The sequence below is a fragment of the Arachis stenosperma genome, chromosome 2 (assembly GCF_014773155.1).
Source record: "Arachis stenosperma cultivar V10309 chromosome 2, arast.V10309.gnm1.PFL2, whole genome shotgun sequence".
Taxonomy (NCBI): Eukaryota; Viridiplantae; Streptophyta; class Magnoliopsida; order Fabales; family Fabaceae; genus Arachis; species Arachis stenosperma.
This window is the reverse complement of record NC_080378.1, coordinates 106,326,757-106,345,451: the sequence shown is the minus strand read 5'-3', so window position 1 is coordinate 106,345,451 and position 18,695 is coordinate 106,326,757. Positions and strand designations below refer to the sequence as shown.

Genomic DNA, 18,695 nt, shown 5'->3' with positions numbered 1-18,695 from the left:
ATGTCAGGATATACACCCAAGTAAGTAAAATATACACCCCAACAAGGACAATATACACCCAAACAATAACCAAATACACCCTAATATTATTCCTTACCTTTTTGTTATTTCTTCATTATTTTTCTCACTTGGAGACTTTGCAGGGGGTTGGTTCAATTTCTAGCACAGTGATTGTCTGGGACAGAGGGAAATAAACTTGAATCAGAACTCTAAACAAGACAAAAATAAAAAGTTAAGAAAGCCCGTGAAAAATTCATGATTATAATGTTGAAATTTACTTGTAAAACTCACATTGAAAGCGCTTCAGTTTGTGACTGTATCTCTACCCTCACAACCATCATGTTCTGTTCAGCTGGGTCATTGGTTGATTCTTCTACCAGACTCAACCTGAAATACACCCAAAGAAAGTAAAAAATACACCTGAAGCATTCAAAAGAAACACATGCTTTGTTTTTTGAGAACTTACATAGTTGCAGTTTTGGCTTTTTTTTCCTGCCTTTTTTTTCTTAAATAAAACAATAAAGAGTTTTTTTTCTAAAAAAATATATACAGAATTAGAAGTAGAAGGTAATAAAAGATAAAAGCAACCGTTATTAGAGAGAGAAATTACGTGCTCTCCGCCGGTTTGTTTATGCTGCTTTGATCTGTGTGTCCTTGAGACAAAGGATCACTCTCACTTCCTAAGTTCACGTCCGGTATTCTAAACATAGAATAGATATCATTCAGTGAAAATACCATTGGCTAATTCAGGATAACAAGATTTTATCAAATAAAGGTTTTTACGTTTCGGATGAGTCATAATGACCTTCTGTCGATCGCAGGTCAGCTCCGTTCTTCCTGGGAAACCAGAAACAATTAGTAGTAATGAAAACACCTTAAAATTGGTAATATACACCCTAAACATAACAAACCCCTGTGCAGTAGATTTTTCATTATTTTTCTTCTTTTTAGATTCCCTTAAGAATTCTTCTAATTCTTCAGTTCCAATTTTAGATCTGACAGTACATGCATAAAAGAACATGTTAACAAATATATTTTTGATGATAAATAGTAATATAGCTTTACAAAGTATCCAACCCATGATAGGATTGAGTTTGTTCAGGAGACGAATCCTCAACAATGAGGTTTCTCTTTTTGGATTGCGTCCTGGGGAAAAAAAAAGTATGAATCAGAAAGATAAAATAAAATTGATTATAAACTACTATCCAAAGCAGTGCTTACTTTTTGGCTCTAGTCTGAATTTTTTCTTTGTTTTTTATTTTTTTTACTGGTGTTGATTCTTCGCTTCTGAAAGTTAATAAGAAACGCTCTGTTAATACATGAAATTTTGAGAATAAACGGAAAAGAAAGTGATGATAATTCAGAACGTTACTCATCATTTGATTCAGTTTCTGAATCGGAATCCTCCTGAATCTTCTTCCTTTTTTTTGGATTCCATTCTGAAAGGCAAACAATCATTAGTAAAAAAATACTTGTAAAAATGACAAAATACACCTAAGTATATTACTTACTTTTTGGCTATTTAGGTGGGTTGTTTCCTTTTTTGTTCCTCTGAGTCTTCTTCAGTCTCAGACTCAAAGGAAGAATAGACTTCAGTTTCAGATGTATCACTCAGATGATGATGAACTTGCCTTCTTTTATTTCTTTTATTTCTTTTTTTTCTTTTTTCTTCATTTCTTTCAATTTCTCTTTTGTTTCTGCCATCTTTACTATTCTCTGAAACTGTAGAAATGTTAGTTAACAACATCCACGTAAATAAAATACACCCAAGGTATTTCGTTCACTTACCATATGTCCATCTATTTCTGCTCTCATCCTTTCAACCAACTGCTCTCTATTCCAGTTGGCAATCTAGGGTTGTGCAGGTCTTTCTTCTCTTTTCTTATCTTTGTTGTTTGACAGATGGAAATAGACTATCATCAGGACAAATAGGCAGCCGTCGATTGACTTTTTCTTTTTCAGATTGTAATTAGTTATGTCCTTGATGATAAAATTCAGAACATAGGCTCTCCAATTATCCTCCTTTATTTTGTCCATCTTGAAAATTGGAGCTAGGTGCACAGGAGAGATTTTGTTTATTGTGGTTGGCAACAGGAACGCCATCTGTATATAGAGGATGAAAATCCTCTTGAACATGAGGCGATCCTGTTCATTTCCAACACCAATACTCATCATCTCATCCGTCATATTTTTTAGAGTCCTCCCTTGGAATCTTCTAAAAATCTGTTTGTTCTCTTCAGAAAGTTCCTTATAACCGACTTTCTCAGGAAATAGATCTCCTACAAAAAAGAAAATAACTTAATCTGAAAATCACTTAAAATATACCCAAACATCACTCATATACAGCCCAATATCACTCATATACACCTATGTTTGTTTCTTGATTATATGATAGCAGAATAATATATTACGAAGAATGGAAGTATAGAGGTTTTCTGTAATGAGTTACCTGATGCATTGAGGCCAAGCGCAACCCCTATTGTGTTGGGTTTAACTCTAAACGAACCGTAACTGGTTTCGAGTGTGTTTTTCCCCAATTTAAAGGAGTTAGCCAACTCCTTTAATAGTTTGTGATGCACCCTCATTGGCGGGATGTGCATCAGTCTGCCAAAACCTAAATCCTGAACAATTGCTTTCTTTTCCTCGCTCATATGTTCAAATTTTTTACTCAACAAATGGGTTGCACACTTCAAGTCTTTGGTTTGCTGTAAACAAAGCAAAATTAGAGTCATTAGAATAAGATATATTTGTATTAGGAAAAAAATTGACTTGTTCTAAGACATATATTTGTGCTTATATTGTATTTTTTTCTAGCTTGATTTTTGCTTGCCATTTTTACTGCAATGAAAAAGAGATGCTGTCAATAGATAAAAAATACACCAAAAAATCAGAAACATACACCCATAGATCAGTCAGATACACCCAAATATCAGCCACAGACACCCAAATAAATTCCCATAAACATTTTGTTTTTTCAAGTTAACAAAATTAAATCAGTTCAAAATCATATTCAATTCACCCAAACACATAAAATGACACTACAAGGTCAGGCATAATTAGAACAGTACCAGTTAGACTTCAAAACTCCTAATATATATATCAGTCCCATACACCTCTACATTTTTTGGATTATATGACATTATATGAGTTTAGAAATATATTTAAGTTCAAAATGCCACTAGAAGCAACAGTCACATGCCAAGTCCGAGATATACACCCGACAATCGGCCATATACACCAAAAAATTTGCCATATACACCCAAAAATCAGTTAGAAGAAGAAGAATCTTTCATGTAAACATGCACAAACCTACATAAAAAAACATGTAAACATGCACAAAATATGTACCAAACAGATCAAAACACACGTTAAAGCATTCACTAGAAGTATGTAAGATAGCGTAAACGAAGAACAATTTCATCAGAACAGTAATATGAGATCTAAAACAAGAAGAACAGTAAAACCTAGAAGAACCTAGAAGAAATAGAGCGAAAAATACTGACGATATAGTGCTTCAATTTCGAAATCAGAAACAGAAATGTGAAAAACCTTGAAGAACAGTAAAACAATACCTTGAATAATGTTTCTTCGTTTTTTCTGCTGATTTTTTATGGAGATTTGTATCTTTTGTTCTTGATTTCTTCTACTCTTCGCGAAAAGTTGGAACGTTTCTTCAGAATCGTAATTTGTTTCGAATGTGGCTTGAAACTTGACGGTTTGCGTTTTGATTGAGGAAGAAGAGGAAGAGTCTGCCATAATGAGCGTGTTTTGGAAAACGCAACCGTTGTGTAAGGTGCGTGCGTTTTACGCTCCATTCTGAAGAGTGTAGTGCGCGTGGTTTTTTTTTTTGGTTGGGCCAACTTGTATAGCTTGTAAGCCAAAAAGGCTTGTATGTGTAGCAGGCATGACTGCAAAACACATAAGAATTTTAATTGATTATTAGTATAATAAGTTTATAAAATTAGATTAAATTAAAATCTAATCGAAGAAAGAATTTAAGGCATTGTAATTTAATCTAATTTCATAAACTTATCATGTTAATCGTCAATTAGGACAACTAAATGTGTATTATAGTGTCACTTAACATGTCACATTAAAATAACTAATTTAAAATTAAAAAAAATGAATTTGATTAAAAGTTTTTTTTCAGAAATTATTTTAACCATTTACTCTAAATAACAAATTTTTAAATATGTCCCATTGACTCATGAGATACATTTATATGTAATAGAAAAGAAAAACGTAATTTTTTTATAAAACATGTCTATATTAATAAATATTATATTTATTTAAAAAAAATTCGACTATCGTACATTTGGCCGTTCTTTTTTAAAAAAAAAATAAAATTTAGATCTAGTTGGTAAAATAATAAAATAATAAATTATTCTCTATTGATTTTATAATTTTTATCATATATAAGTCTCAATATTTTAGTTTAAGAGTGATTAACTCTTCATTTTAAAATATCTTAATCCTAAAAATTATAGCAATCATAGTCACACACCACATTTTGTAATCTTTATTTTTTTTACACTAACTAAAAAATGGATCTAGCAAATAATAATAATTTTTTCTAGAAAATATATGTATAATTAGAAAAAAAACTATACATTTAATTTAATGCATTGAAAAGATCAACACTCTTTTTATTTGTTTCTCTTAAATATTCTTATAGCTTTAACCAAATCGTTAAAAGATACTATAGAAATAACCTCGAAATTTAGTACAAGTGGTTGCATGACTAAAAGAAAAGCTATGTCTCAGTTTCGATCTTTGAAAAGTTGTATATATGCAGTAATTTTTATGGCCAAACATTTTACCGAAAGGTAAAGGACATCGAAATTAGTTGTTAGTTTGCAGCCAAGATAACATACCCAAGAGTTAACCCTTGATGACAAAAAAAGAGTAAGTAAAAAAAAAATAAAAAATTGATGCTTTGCCTTTTGTAATATCTATGTAGTGATAATATTTTCAGAGGAAAAAATAAATGATGTTTTCAACATTAAGTTGGTGAACATTTTTTTCATGTTAAAAAATACCCCACTGATAGTTAGTTTGTAATTTATTAATTAAATGTAGTGTTAGCTATACTCAACTAATCAATTACAAATTATTAGGATTTCTATAAATATGTAGTACTATTAAATTAATTAATAGTTTTACTCTTTATGCACATAAACTACTATTACAAAAGGTTGAAAACAAATGTCAATCCCGAGCAACGCAATGCACGTTCACTTTACTAATTTGCATAAAAGGAATTGCACAATAGAAAGAGTTTCTCAAAGAAAAAAGGTTTAATACAAGGAAAGGGAAGCATTGAAGCAAACACAATTCGTGTCACAGTAGAAATGCTTTATAATTTGCTTGGTAAAACAATAAGTACAAGAAATGAAAACCTCATTGGGCCCCTTCAACCCTTCTATTTCTTGGCAACTGATTGATCATCATCTTCTCAGTTCATCGGTGGTGCTGTTGCTGCTACTTTTGATTGAGATAATGAATCCATCAGGTGCTTAGCTAAGAGGAGTTGTGGATTATTATCACCATGTTGGACCTGAACATTAATTGCTTTTGACAGAGAATCGATGTCAGGAGGGTAAAGTACTTGGAGACCAAACATTCCGGACAAAGCTTGCCGGCCGGGGGCATGGATTAGACGTGATATGTGTTCCTTCCCGTTCACATGACTCCCAAAAGCAATCTCAGACTCAAATCTAACATTGCACAATTTACAATCAAAAGGTATAAACTGCTCAGATATTTGATTTTGCACTGGCCTTCTTAGAGCAGCAGCCATCTTAACGAGTTTAGATCCTTTTCGTTTCTTCTTCAGCTTCAATACATGGTGCTGTACAGGAATGATGTTCCGACTGGTTTTCTTCGCCTCAGGTTCTTCAGCTGGAGCTGCAAAAGTATCTCTCGCGTCATTCTGCACCATTGTTTCAACCTTGTGATTAACAGATGCAACTTCAGATCCAGTATTTCCTGTGGGGCATTCAACTTTTGCAGGCTCCTGAACTTTCTTAGCCTGGTCTGTTAAATTCGATTTAGTAGTAGCAGTCTGTTTATTCTGTAGCTCACTTATTGCCTTTTGTTCCTCTAATCTTTCCTGTCGCTTCACCTTATTCATGTGTCGCCTCCCCTGTTTATGCTCTTCCAAGACCCCTAGAGTATGGCACCAAATCTTACAAATTTCACACCATGCCTTCGGTGGTGGTTGCGACGGTGCAGCTGGCTTCTGAGCTTGTTTGGCTGATGGTGCTGACGTTACTGAGGATGAAGATCGTACCACAGAAGAGGCTCCAGCAGTTCCATCTGGCTCTCGAGCTTGTTTGGCTGATGGTGCTGACGCTAAAACTGAGGATGAAGATCGTACCACAGAAGAGGCTCCAGCACCAGCAGCAGCAGCAGTTCCATCTGGCTCTCGAGCTTGTTTGGCTGATGGTGCTGACGCTAAAACTAAGGATGAAGATCGTACAACAGAAGAGGCCCCAGCAGCAGCAGTTCCATCTGGCTTTTGAGCTTGTTTAGCTGATGGTGCTGACGCTATAACTGAGCATGAAGATCGTTCTACGAAAGAGGCTTCAGCAGCAGCAGTTCCATATGGCTTTCGAGCCCGTTTGGCTGATGGTGCTGACACTAAAGGTGCTGACGCTAAAACTGAGGATGAAGATCGTTCTACAAAAGAGGCTTCAGCAGCAGCAGTTCCATATGGCCTTCGAGCTCGTTGGGCTGATGGTGCTGACGCTAAAACTGAGGATGAAGATAGTACCACAGAAGAGGCTTCAGCAGCAGCAGTTCCATATGGCCTTCGAGCTTGTTGGGCTGATGGTGCTGGCGCTAAAACTGAGGATGAAGATTGTAACATAGAAGTGGCTCTAGCAGCAGCATGTAGACCTGCCGCATCAGAAATGGCAGGTCCAGAAGAATAAGATGTGAAGTGTCTACCACCATCTGGCCCATGTCTCCAAAAGGTATTGAATGGCGCCCCACCATGCACTCCATATGGTCTATGACTATATTGAGGTGGCCCAACCTGTAAAGAAGAACTCAGTTATGAACTCAAGCATGTATCGTATGGACGCAAATTCGGGAAGAATTAACAAGAAAGTACTATGGAAATAATAGAATGACGAGACAAGCATGCAGATGACTTCATCACACACAGCCAAATGATAATCAGCAAAACAACAAAACAGCTTTAACAAAGAAAACTTTCACTAACTCATCCTATCCAAAAACAAATCTGTCAATATGATGAACTGAAAACCGCTTAATAAAAAATCCATGGTATTCCAAAGTCGTGACGAAAAATTCATCACATATCCCATATCCATGATAACTGTTTATATATGTACAATCTATTATAAATGTGGCAATCATATAAGTTTGGTACGAGCCATAAAAAAGCGTAGACGTTTTGGTTGGTAGTTTATTATGTTATTATCATAATTGAAGTACGGACGAATCAACTTGAGTTAGTCGAGTGGTAGTTTATTATGTTATTATCAAGCCATTCACTCCCCCTCTCCCCCCCTTTTCCCCTCCCGGATCCCAGTTTGCAAATATAGCTATGTACACCAATAGGTTTCCTTGTCACCATCTATCTCGAGCAATCGAGGCATCCTCCATCTGATCCATTCACATTACCAAGGCTTCTATTGTTCTACATACTTTCTATAATTGATTAAACCACCTAAGGCAAGATTCTCTCCTCTCTTTTTTTCACAATGCATTCATTCCTAATCTTTAAAACGCCTCTACACACCAAACCATTCAAATGCAACGATTCTATCATCATATTCAACATAAATATAAATAGTACCGTAATTTTCTTTCTAATGCATCCGTTTCTAAACCCTATCTTATCCATAATTTCCATTCATCACGTAAAAACTTAATCAAACAAATAAATAAGGGCAAATTATCATTAAACAGAGTCAATGCACTTATCAATTCAAATTAAAGCTACAAAATTGAGGCGGGAAATTGTTACCGGCCGGTTAATAAGTCTCGGAGGAAGCGGTTCAGGTTCGGTTAGGTACAAACCGGGATGGCGAATCGGAGGGTAGGTTGGATGAGGATCGCGGATGTAATTGAATCGGTTACTGTACGGATAATAGGGGGGTGGTTCGTTATAGGCAGAATAATTCATGGCTATGGAGTGAAGGGCAATTTCGTAAAAGGATGTGTTTGTAGTTTTTGTGAGGGAAGAAGAAGAAGAAGAAGAAGACAGAGAAGCGGCTCATCATCACATCACCTGAGTGAGAATGCGGTTAATTCTCTGTAGATGATTGAAACGCACGATTGGATTGTCGTTTTGCACTCTAATGGGTTATTAACTTATTATAGATTCGTACGAAATTTATCTTTTCAGCAATGTAATCTTATATTTCGGATTGGAATTCAATTTAAGGCCAATTTTAAGGTGTTCTACTTATAGAATTAAAAGTGAGAGGTTACACTTTATTTTTTTAAATATTAAAAAATTTGAGAGGATTCATTTTAAATTTTAGGGTGCATTTTATTTGATATTTAATTTTTATCTATTTTTTTATAATAATTTTTAAATATTTATATAAAAAACTAATTTTAAATATTTAAAAATTTGTACTTTTTATATTTTTTAATTTAAAATTAATTATTTAATTTTTTTATCTATTTATTCTATTATACAAAAATAAAATTTTTATACTTAATGATAGAATTAAGATGGTATGATTTTCAGAATTTTTTTAATTTATTTTTTAATTTATTAAATATAATTTATTATGAAAAATTAATTATATCAACTAATTAATTTGATTAGATATTTAAGTATCATATAATTTAAAATTATGTATATCAATTAATTAATTTTATTTTTATGATATGTAAATTTATAGACTAAATAAATAAGATAATTTATTATTTATTTAAATTAAATATAATAAATATAAATTAATTTAGTTAGAAGTTTATTATTTTTCAATCTTCTATATATAAAGATGACTCAACAAAATTGTAAAAATGATCTTTTTATCATTTTTGTTATTTTAAAATTTTTTTCTCTTTAGGTATAATTTGGTTTTACGCTAATTTTGTTTATTTAATGATAAAATATATTCATATTAATTCTATTATATATTAGCCTTTTTTATATATATTTTGATTTGTATAATTATTATTGCTCGTGCTATTTTTGTTTTCTTGAATTATTCTTTTTTTATAACTTGACAATTAAAAAAAAAGCAAAGAGAGGGAAAAAAATACGATAGCCGCGGCGAATGAATCCTCTCAATTGTTAAAAAAAAAATTGAGAGTGTAAAGTGTAATCTCTAACCCTTCATTGCTCTCTCTTTCATATTTATTTTTGGTCCTACTTATAAAATTAATGGTGGAAGATCACACTTTACTCCCTCAATTGTTAAAAAAATTGAGATGATCTATTTCCGCCATAGGTAGAAATTAGGAGGCTAAAGTAGTAATATCATTCTTCAGTATTATTATTATTAATAATATGAACTTCATTATTTTTTTCTAACATTCTTTAATACGAGTTTTATTTTATTATTTATATGCTCATCTTGTTGATCATTTGAGATATTGATGCATGATATGGTTGAATTGAGAAATGGTAGGATGATGAGATTGTTGTTTGTTTTGGAAAATAGCATGTTGAAAGATGTATGGATGATAATTGGCAAGTTGATGGTAATGGAATTGTATGGGAAATGGAGTATAGATGATCATGTTGATGCAAGTGAAGTTAAAGAACTAAAATCGTTGAAAATTGAGGTTTAATGGGTGATGGTTGGATGTGGAGTGATATTGCTATGATATTGTATGAGTTTGGTGCTGATTTTGAATGTTGTAGGTTAGTTTTTGAAAGGAACTTGCAAAGAATTGAAGTTTGAGGTTTTGTATAAAAAATTAGTTTTTGGCCAAATTAAACTTTGACGAGCCATAACTTGGTTTTCGGACCCCAAATTATTTCAAATTTATTTCAAATAAAAATTGGGTCCGTGAAGTTTACGTTGTTTGAAGAATGGAAGGAAAATGATTTAAAACAAAAAGTTATGTGCGCCGAAAGTTTGAGATTTAAAATAGCAATTCTGCAGCTTTTTAGACTTGGTTAAATTTTTGGAAAAACGCATTTTCACGCGTACGCATGGCCCACGCGTACGCGTGATATGGAATATTTTGCGTACGTATATACCCCTTTGGCGGACAAACGCTACTGCCTGGTTTGCATGCGTACGCGTAATCAGGGGATGCGTACGCGTCTTGGCCTAAATGCATATCGACACGTACGCGTGGCCCTATTTTAAGCAAAAACAGATTTTGTGTTTTAAAGCTCAAACTCAAACATCTAGACTTATATTTTCATTTCCTTAGTCTAAATATTGTTAGTAAGCTTAACAATAGGATGAAGGTAGGAAAAAAGGAGGTAACTTAGAGATAAACGAAAATAACTAAACTAAGGATTGGAGAAGATGGCTTTTGTTTTGATAAGATGATGGAAGAGAGATATATGAGGCAGTTAAAAGAGTAATTTAATATTGAGATTAATGAATGATATAATCGTGGACATTAATGAAATGAGGACAATGAGACGAATTATGAATTTATAATTGTGTATCATAAAATATAAGAGGAATGAGTAAATGCTTATGATTTATTGAGAAAGTGCAGTAGTGTCGCGAGTATGCCGGAGATGCACATGTAAGATAAAGATTGAACATTATTGAGCTTGGGGTGCTGTCTCCTCCATGTCAGCCAGGGATTAGTCCTATAGATAACATTGAGTTTTGGGTGTTGTCTCTTCTCCCCATATAAGTTTGGGATTCATTCCATGGATATTATTGAGCTTGGAGGAGTTCTCTTCCCCATGTCAGCTTGAGGATTCTCCCCATGGTGTATTTTTGAGCTTGAGAACATGTCGGGAAGGCTACGTAACCGACAGTTGATATCAACAGCCATTAGACAGGCATGCATCATGTGCATATTGTTTGAATTGCTTATTTGTGAACTATTTGGGAATGCCTACGTGATTATAACATGCTATTTGTTGTACTTATTATCTGTATTACTTGTAAGTTACTTGTGTTCGCCTTGTTTGCTTATTTGTCTGTGTAAACTAATCGGAGATGGAGGAATGGAGGAAATGGTGGAAAAGACTTAGTATTAAGGTCAGGTTTAAGCTAGGCTTAGATATTCTTAGAAGACCACCCTTTTATGGTTTCTGTTTAATACTTTAAGCTTTATAATCTGAGTGTCGGCGTTCTAGAATCGCCTCTGGCATTTCCAGGACCTTATATATTATGTCCGTGGCACCTTTATCATGCTGAGAACCTCCGGTTCTCACCCCATACTATGTTGTATTTTCAGATGCAGATCGAGAGGCACTTCACTAGGCGCCTGGAGTTCTGCAGTGAAGTGGAATATTTTGGAGCCCTACTTTTGATATTTTGTTATATGTGTATAGAATCTCCTCATATTTTTATATTTACTTTACTTTAGTACCTCCTAGGGGTTTAAGGAGAACTAGGGTTTTATGCATATACTTTGGGCTTCGAGCTATGTTTATATGTATATAAATATTCTCCGGCCAGCTTTGACTTCGCAGGCTGAGTCAGGAGCTAGTTATTTTGTACCATTGACTCTCTAGTCTCACTTTTTGTATAGTTACACTTATAAACTTTAGATTTCTTAGCACACAAATTACCTCGTTTTCTGAGCGTTGCACTTTTTATTTTGCGATTTTGCTTTAACAGTTTTTCAAGGCTTCTCATATAGTACTTCTTTTCACCATTATTATATATATAATTTTACTTTTAAAAGTCGTAATACCTCACCACCTCTGTCTTATGACTTAAGCATAAGGCTCTGTGCGGTAAGGTGTTACATTATGGTATCAGAGCAGTTCGTTCCTATAGAGCCTGATGGACGGACTGACTATGCTTCTGTGCATACTCTGTGTATGTGACTATGTGCTATTTAGGATATCTAACTGATATGTGTAGCATACATGTTCGTGAGCATGCATTTGGGACTCTAAAGTACTAAACTTGAGATATTGAGACTGATCACCTTATATCAATTGTTTGGTGTGAACAGGGACCAAATGTCGTCTTGTGGATCCGAGCGAGGTATTCGCAGACAAAATCTCGTGGTAGGAACCAATGCAAGGACGTTGAGATGAAAAATCTAGTGTCGGTACAAGTAAGGTAGGTCGATACTATAGGTCTATGGCCCTTACTGATTTTCTCCAAAGTGGTCCACCTCGGTTTAATGGAAACGCCAATTCTTTGGAGGCTGATCAGTGGTTTCGAGACGTGGAGCGGTTTTTGTACATTCAGCACGTTCCTGAAGTATAATTAGTGGAGATAGTGACTTATATGTTGGAGGGAGATGCTCAGGATTGGTGGCAGGAGTTGTGTCATACCTTGCAGGTGGAGTTAATAGATGTCCCTTGGAATAGATTCAATACAGAGTTTTACGGAAAATATTTCTTTCATGCACTCCACACTGCAAAGAAGTTGGAGTTAATACAGCTGAAGCAAAAGGATATGTCCGTTGCTGACTAAACCCGTGAATTCAACAACCTGTGTCGTTTTTCAAAAGCTTGTCAAGGAAATTCAACCAATTATGAGAAATGGATGTGTACTCAGTATGAGAAAGGACTTAGGAGAGATATCTTTAACTACGTGTATAACATGTATCTATATGCTTCCTGATGTTCTTGCTGTATATGTTTTATTACTTGTGAATTATTTGTTTGTGTTTATTGTGTCTGGCACTGATGTAAGGAGGTTCAGTAGGTGGTGGCGATAGGGTCGCGTGGAGGTTAGGATGGTGAAGGGTATGGGATCATGGTGTTGATTTAGTTAGAAATTTCCTAAGTTAGATTAACCTTATATCATTAGGGTTTTAAATTATGATTATTTTTTTAACTTTAGCATTGCTTTAAGCTTGAATCTCCAGTTTGATGTGAAGTTCTAGGATTGCCTCTAGCGTCCCGGAGCCCTATATCTTACATATTGAGCACTGTTATCATGCTGATAACTTCCGGTTCTCATACTATACTCTGTTGTTATTTTTCAGACGCAGGTCGTGACCCACCTTGGTGAGTTGCGAGATGGTAACAGAGCGGAAAGGATCTTTATCATCTTTTGGGTTTATTTTGGATATTTTGTTGTAGTACTCTCACTTCTATATCTTTATTACTTTAATTCCTTAGAGGCTAAACTTGAGAGACAGGTTGTTTATGTTTGTACCTTTATAGAACTCTGTTATGTCTGTATATATCTAGTCAGCCTAAACTCCGTCGGCTGTGACTAGTACTCTGACTATTATGCTTATATATCTACATATATTCTGTTATCTTGTACCTATTTCTTATCCTTTACACTTTTAGTTATCGTGTGAACGCTTCGTGCCTTTCTGTTTCTGTTTTGGGCTTAAATTCGTCATCGGACTTCTAGAATTTACTACTTCTTTCTACATATACCTATATATGATCATATAAGCCTTAGAATTGTGGTGACATATAATTATCCTTTGCTTTACGGCATAAGGTAAGGCTTAGGGTAATCAGGGTATTACATCAAACGATCTTCACAATGATAAAATCCTATTCGACCATTAGCATAAAGATTTTAGCTACAAAGCATCCTATAGAAATGTTTAGCCTACAAAGTAGAGGGTAATCTTTAAAATATATGGAGATTAGTAGGAATCGCACAATGATCTTCCTATGTGACTATTTGCAATGCAGATGTACTTACCAGCTATGTGTTATTACATTACCTTTAGTTATATATGCAGTATTAAACGAGCTTATGTTCTACTAGTTGTTATGATGTAGGCTCAAAATCATGCTGACTAAACCCCATATGCTATAATGGTGGCATCTGATAACTGGGTCCTACGTCTGATGACTGTATTGATCGTGGTCACTTGAGAGACAAAAAATCCCCTACCTCATCCTCATGTACTGGATCCTAAACCAGATCCTGTACCGACTCTTGTACTGGTGGTTGTATAGGTTGCTGTCCTCTAACCTGTTGAGCCCTGCTACCACGCCTAGGATGCATCACACCTCGCCTCTCTCCTCAAGGATGCATCGCTGGAGTGGTTTTGAGACGTGGAGTGGTTTTTGTACATTCAGCGCGTTCCTGAGGTACAGTCAGTGGAGATAGTGACTTATATGTTGGAGGGAGATGCTCAGGATTGGTAGCAGGAGTTGTGTCATATTTTGCAGGTTGAGTTAACAGATGTCCCTTGGAATAGATTCAAGATAGATTTTTACGGGAAATATTTCTTGCATGCACTCCACACTGCAAAGGAATTGGAGTTAATGCAGCTGAAGCAAAAGGATATGTCCGTTACTGACTATACCCTTGAATTCAAGAACCTGTGTCGTTTCTCAAAAGCTTGTCAAGAAAATCCAGCCGATTATGAGGAATGGGTGTGTGCTCAATATGAGAAAGGACTTATGAGAGATATCTTTAACTACGTGTATCCATAAAGGCTAACGAGTTTCACTGAGTTGGTTAAGAAGAGCTAGTTCGTAGAAGATTGCTCAATGAAGTGGACGCTGCTGCAGGAAGGCTATAGAGAGATTGCTCCAGACGAGCCACATAGGGATGGATTGAGAATGTATTTTTGATATAGAGTACTGGGACACATGTCTAGGGATGGTTCACATGGGAGAGCCACAGGTACAGGATGTCCGCAACAGGATCGAGGTAAGTGTGAGACCGAACATGTAAGTTGGATTTCTTTTACTTGGAGCTGGAACCTCGCATTCAAGTTGAAAGTTTAGGATTGATAATATCAGACATTGTGTTCTACTTGGGATCAAACTAGGATTTGAGGCCAAGGAGAATGTTTTCGACTACCTTTGTTAGTAGCTAGAATTTTCGAGGACGAAAATTTCTGTTAGGGGGTAGGATGTAAACCCGGAGTAAATAGTAAATAGTTAGCGAATAAATTAATTATTAATCAAAGTGATTAGAAAATAGGATTTGATAGTTTAATGTGATAGAGAAAATTAAAACATGAATTTTGACACAAATTTCAAAGAATTTGGCCCAAGATTGGGTCGAACGGGCCTAACTGGGCGAACCGGGCCCAATTCAGCTCAACAACACTCAATTAAAACACAGCTTCCCATTCCTCCTTACCTTTCATTCACAGTGGAAACTGAAACTTTCTTGGAGAAGAAGAACTTAAACCCTAAGGTTTGATTCAAACCTCAATAATTTTTCACTCCAAGCTCCGATCGCCGCACCGTTTACGGCCACATGACCGCCACGTCGAGCTCTATGATTCTATCGATCAATTTCATAGGTAAGCTTCAATCTCATCTCAGTTTTCTACCCCTTTAATTTTCGAAAATTGTGAGCCTCTATGATGAGATTTTGTCGATTTTGGTATTCTAGGTTCGTTTTAGCTTGTGGAATTAGTTGTGTTTGGTTCATTTGGTCTTTGGGTACGGTAAGTACCATTAACCCTACTCAATCCTTTGATTTAGTGTATTGAGAATTAAATTTTGGATATATATGTATTATATACATATAGGTGTGTATGTATGAATGATATGAAGTCTTTGGAGTCATTGGAAGCTTGATTGAATACTTGGCGGATATTAGAGCTGAATTCTTGGTGATTGAAGCTTTGCACTTTTTTTCTAAGTGGGTTGCTTTGGATAATACGTGAAAATCGGCTAAGGTATGGTTTAGGCTTCTCGTATTTAATATATAATGTTTTGCGAAAACTTAGGCTAAGTGACCATAGGATAGGTTGGAACGTATGAGTATATTTAATGTTCAGTAACCTTGATAAGAATTGTGATATGAATTTGGTGTTTGTTGAATAAGTGTTAAGTGATATAGTGTGAGTTTAATGTTGGTTGGATAAGTGTTTAGTGATGAGTTGATGATGATATGTGTTTGTATATATGTATAATGAATAGGGATATGCTCATCTTGTTGATCATTTGAGATGTTGATGCATGATATGGTTGAATTGAGAAATGGTAGGATGAGGAGATTGTTATTTATTTTGGATATCGAAATAGCATGTTGAATGATGTGTTGATGATAGTTGGCATGTTGATGGTAATGGAATTGTATAGGAAATGGAGTATAGATGATCATGTTGATACAAGTGAAGTTAAAGCATTAAAATTGTTGAAAATTGAGGTTTAATGGGTGAAGGTTGGATGTGGAGTGATATTGCTATGATATTATATGAGTTTGATGCTGATTTTGAATGTTGTAGGTTGGTTTTTGAAAGGAACTTGCAAAGAATTGAGGTTTGAGGTTTTGTGTAAAAAATTAGTTTTTGGCCAAACTTTGACGAGCCATAACATGGCTTCCGGACCCCCGAATTATTTCAAATGAAAATTAGGTTCGTGAAGTTTACGCTGTTTGAAGAATGGAAGGAAAATGATTTAAAACAAAAAAGTTATGTGCGGCGAAAGTTTGAGATTTAAAATAGCAATTTTGCAACTTTTCAGACTTGGTTAAATTTTTGGAAAAACGTATTTACACGCGTACGCGTGGCCCACGCGTACGCGTGACATGAAATATTTTGCATACGCATACACTCCCTTCGCGGACAAATGCTTCTGCCTGGTTTGTATGTGTGCGCGTAATCAGGGGATGCGTACGCGTCTTGGCCTAAACGCGTATCGATGCATGCACGTGACCCATGCGTACACATGACCCTGTTTTCAGCAAAAATAGATTTTGTGTTTTAAAGATCAAACTCGAACCTCTAGACTTCTATTTTCATTTCTTTAGTCTAAATATTGTTAGTAAGCTTAACAATAGGATGAAGCTAGGAAAAAGGAGGTAACTTAGAAATGAAGGAAGATAACTAAACTAAGGATTGGAGAAGATGGCTTTTGTTTTGACAAGATAATGGAAGAGAGATATATGAGGCAGTTAAAAGAGTAATGTAATATTGAGATTAATGAATGATATAATCGTGGACATTAACAAAATGAGGACGATGAAACGAGTTATGAATTTATAATTGTGTATCATAAAATATAAGAGGAATGAGTAAAAGATTATGATTTATTGAAAAAGTGCAGTAGTGTCGTGAGTATGTCGGAGATGCATATGTAAGCTAAAGATTGAACATTATTGAGTTTGGGGTGTTGTCTCTCCCATGTCAGCCAGGGATTAGTCCTATAGATAACATTGAGCTTGGGGTGTTATCTCTTCTCCCCATGTAAGCTTGGGATTCATTCCATGGATATTATTGAGCTTAGGGAGTTCTCTTCCCCATGTCAGCTTGGGGATTCTCCCCATGGTGTATTTTTGAGATTGAGATCATGTTGAGATGGCTACATAACTGACAATTGATATCAACAGCCATTGGATAGGCATGCATGATGTGCATATTATTTGAATTGCTTATTTGTGAACTATTTGGGAACGCCTACGTGATTATAACATGCTATTTGTTGCACTTATTATCTGTATTACTTTATAAGTTACTTGTGTTCGCCTTGTTTGCTTATTTGTCTGTGTAAACTAATCGGAAATGGAGGAATGGAGGAAATGGTGGAAAAGACTTAGTATTAAGGTCATGTTTAAGCTAGGCTTAGACATTCTTAGAAGACCACCATTTTATGGTTTTTGTTTAATACTTTAAACTTTATAATCTGAGTGTCGGCATTTTAGGATTGCCTCTGGCATTTCCAGGACCTTATATATTATGTCCGTGGCACCTTTACCATGCTGAGAACCTCCGGTTCTCATCCTTACTATGTTGTGTTTTTCAGATGCAGGTCGAGAGGCACCTCGCTAGGCGCCTGGAATTTTGCAGCAAAGTGGAATATTTGGGACCCCTACTTTTGATATTTTGTTATGTGTGTATAGACCCTCCTCATATGTTTATATTTAATTTACTTTTGTACCTCATAGGGTTTATGGAGAACTAGGATTTTATGCATGTACTTTGGGCTTCGAGCTATGTTTATATGTATGTAAATATTCTCCGGCTAGCCTTGACTTCGCAGGCTTAGTCAGGAGCTAGTTATTTTGTACCCTTGACTCTCTAGTCTCACTTTCTCTTTAGTTATACTTATAAACTTTAGAGTTCTTAGCACGCAAGTTACCTCGTTTTCTAAGCGTTGCGCTTTTTTATTTTGCGATTTTGTATTAACAATTTTTCAAGGCTCCCCGTATAGTACTTCTTTTCACTATTGTTATATATGTAATTTTACTTTTAGAGGTCGTAATACCTCACCACCTCTGTCTTATGACTTAAGCATAAGGCTCTGTGTGGTTGGGTGTTACGTTATGGTATCAGAGTAGTTTATTCCTATAGAGCCTAATGGACGGACTGACTCTGCTTCTGTGCATACTATGTGTGTGTGACTATGTGCTACTTAGAATATCTGACTGATATGTGTAGTATACATGTTCGTGAGCATGCATTTGGGACTCTAAAGCACTAAACTTGAGATATTGAGACTGATCACATTAATATCAATTGTTTGGTGTGAACAGGGACCAAATGTTGTCTTGCGGATCCGAGCAAGGTATTCGGATAGAAAATCCCGTGGTAGGACCAATGCAAGGACGTCGAGATGGAAACTCTGCTGCCGGTACAAGTAACGTAGTCGATACTATAGGTCTATGACCCTTACTGATTTCCTCCAAAGTGGTCCACCTTGGTTTAATGGA

At 35.3% G+C, this 18,695-nt stretch overlaps 1 protein-coding gene across 1 annotated transcript; it reads right to left on the bottom strand.

Annotated features, from left to right (window-relative positions):
* Positions 1-5,455: 5,455 nt before the first annotated feature.
* Positions 5,456-8,275, bottom strand: LOC130957752 (uncharacterized). Its single transcript, XM_057884598.1, has 2 exons — positions 8,000-8,275; positions 5,456-7,039 (listed from the first exon to the last, which is right to left on the bottom strand). Exons 1-2 carry the CDS (start codon positions 8,156-8,158, stop codon positions 5,456-5,458), a joined length of 1,743 nt encoding a protein of 580 aa, XP_057740581.1. The 5' UTR covers positions 8,159-8,275.
* Between the last annotated feature and the right edge of the window lie 10,420 nt (positions 8,276-18,695).

What these genes read in the sequence shown, in the direction of transcription:
- LOC130957752 (XM_057884598.1), bottom strand. Translation starts at nt 8,158, where the DNA reads ATGAATTATTCTGCCTATAACGAACCACCCCCCTATTATCCGTACAGT. An exon ending in CGAGACTTATTAACCGGCCG is followed by an intron (nt 7,040 to 7,999) that starts GTAACAATTTCC and finishes TCTTCTTTACAG; the next exon opens with GTTGGGCCACCTCAATATAG.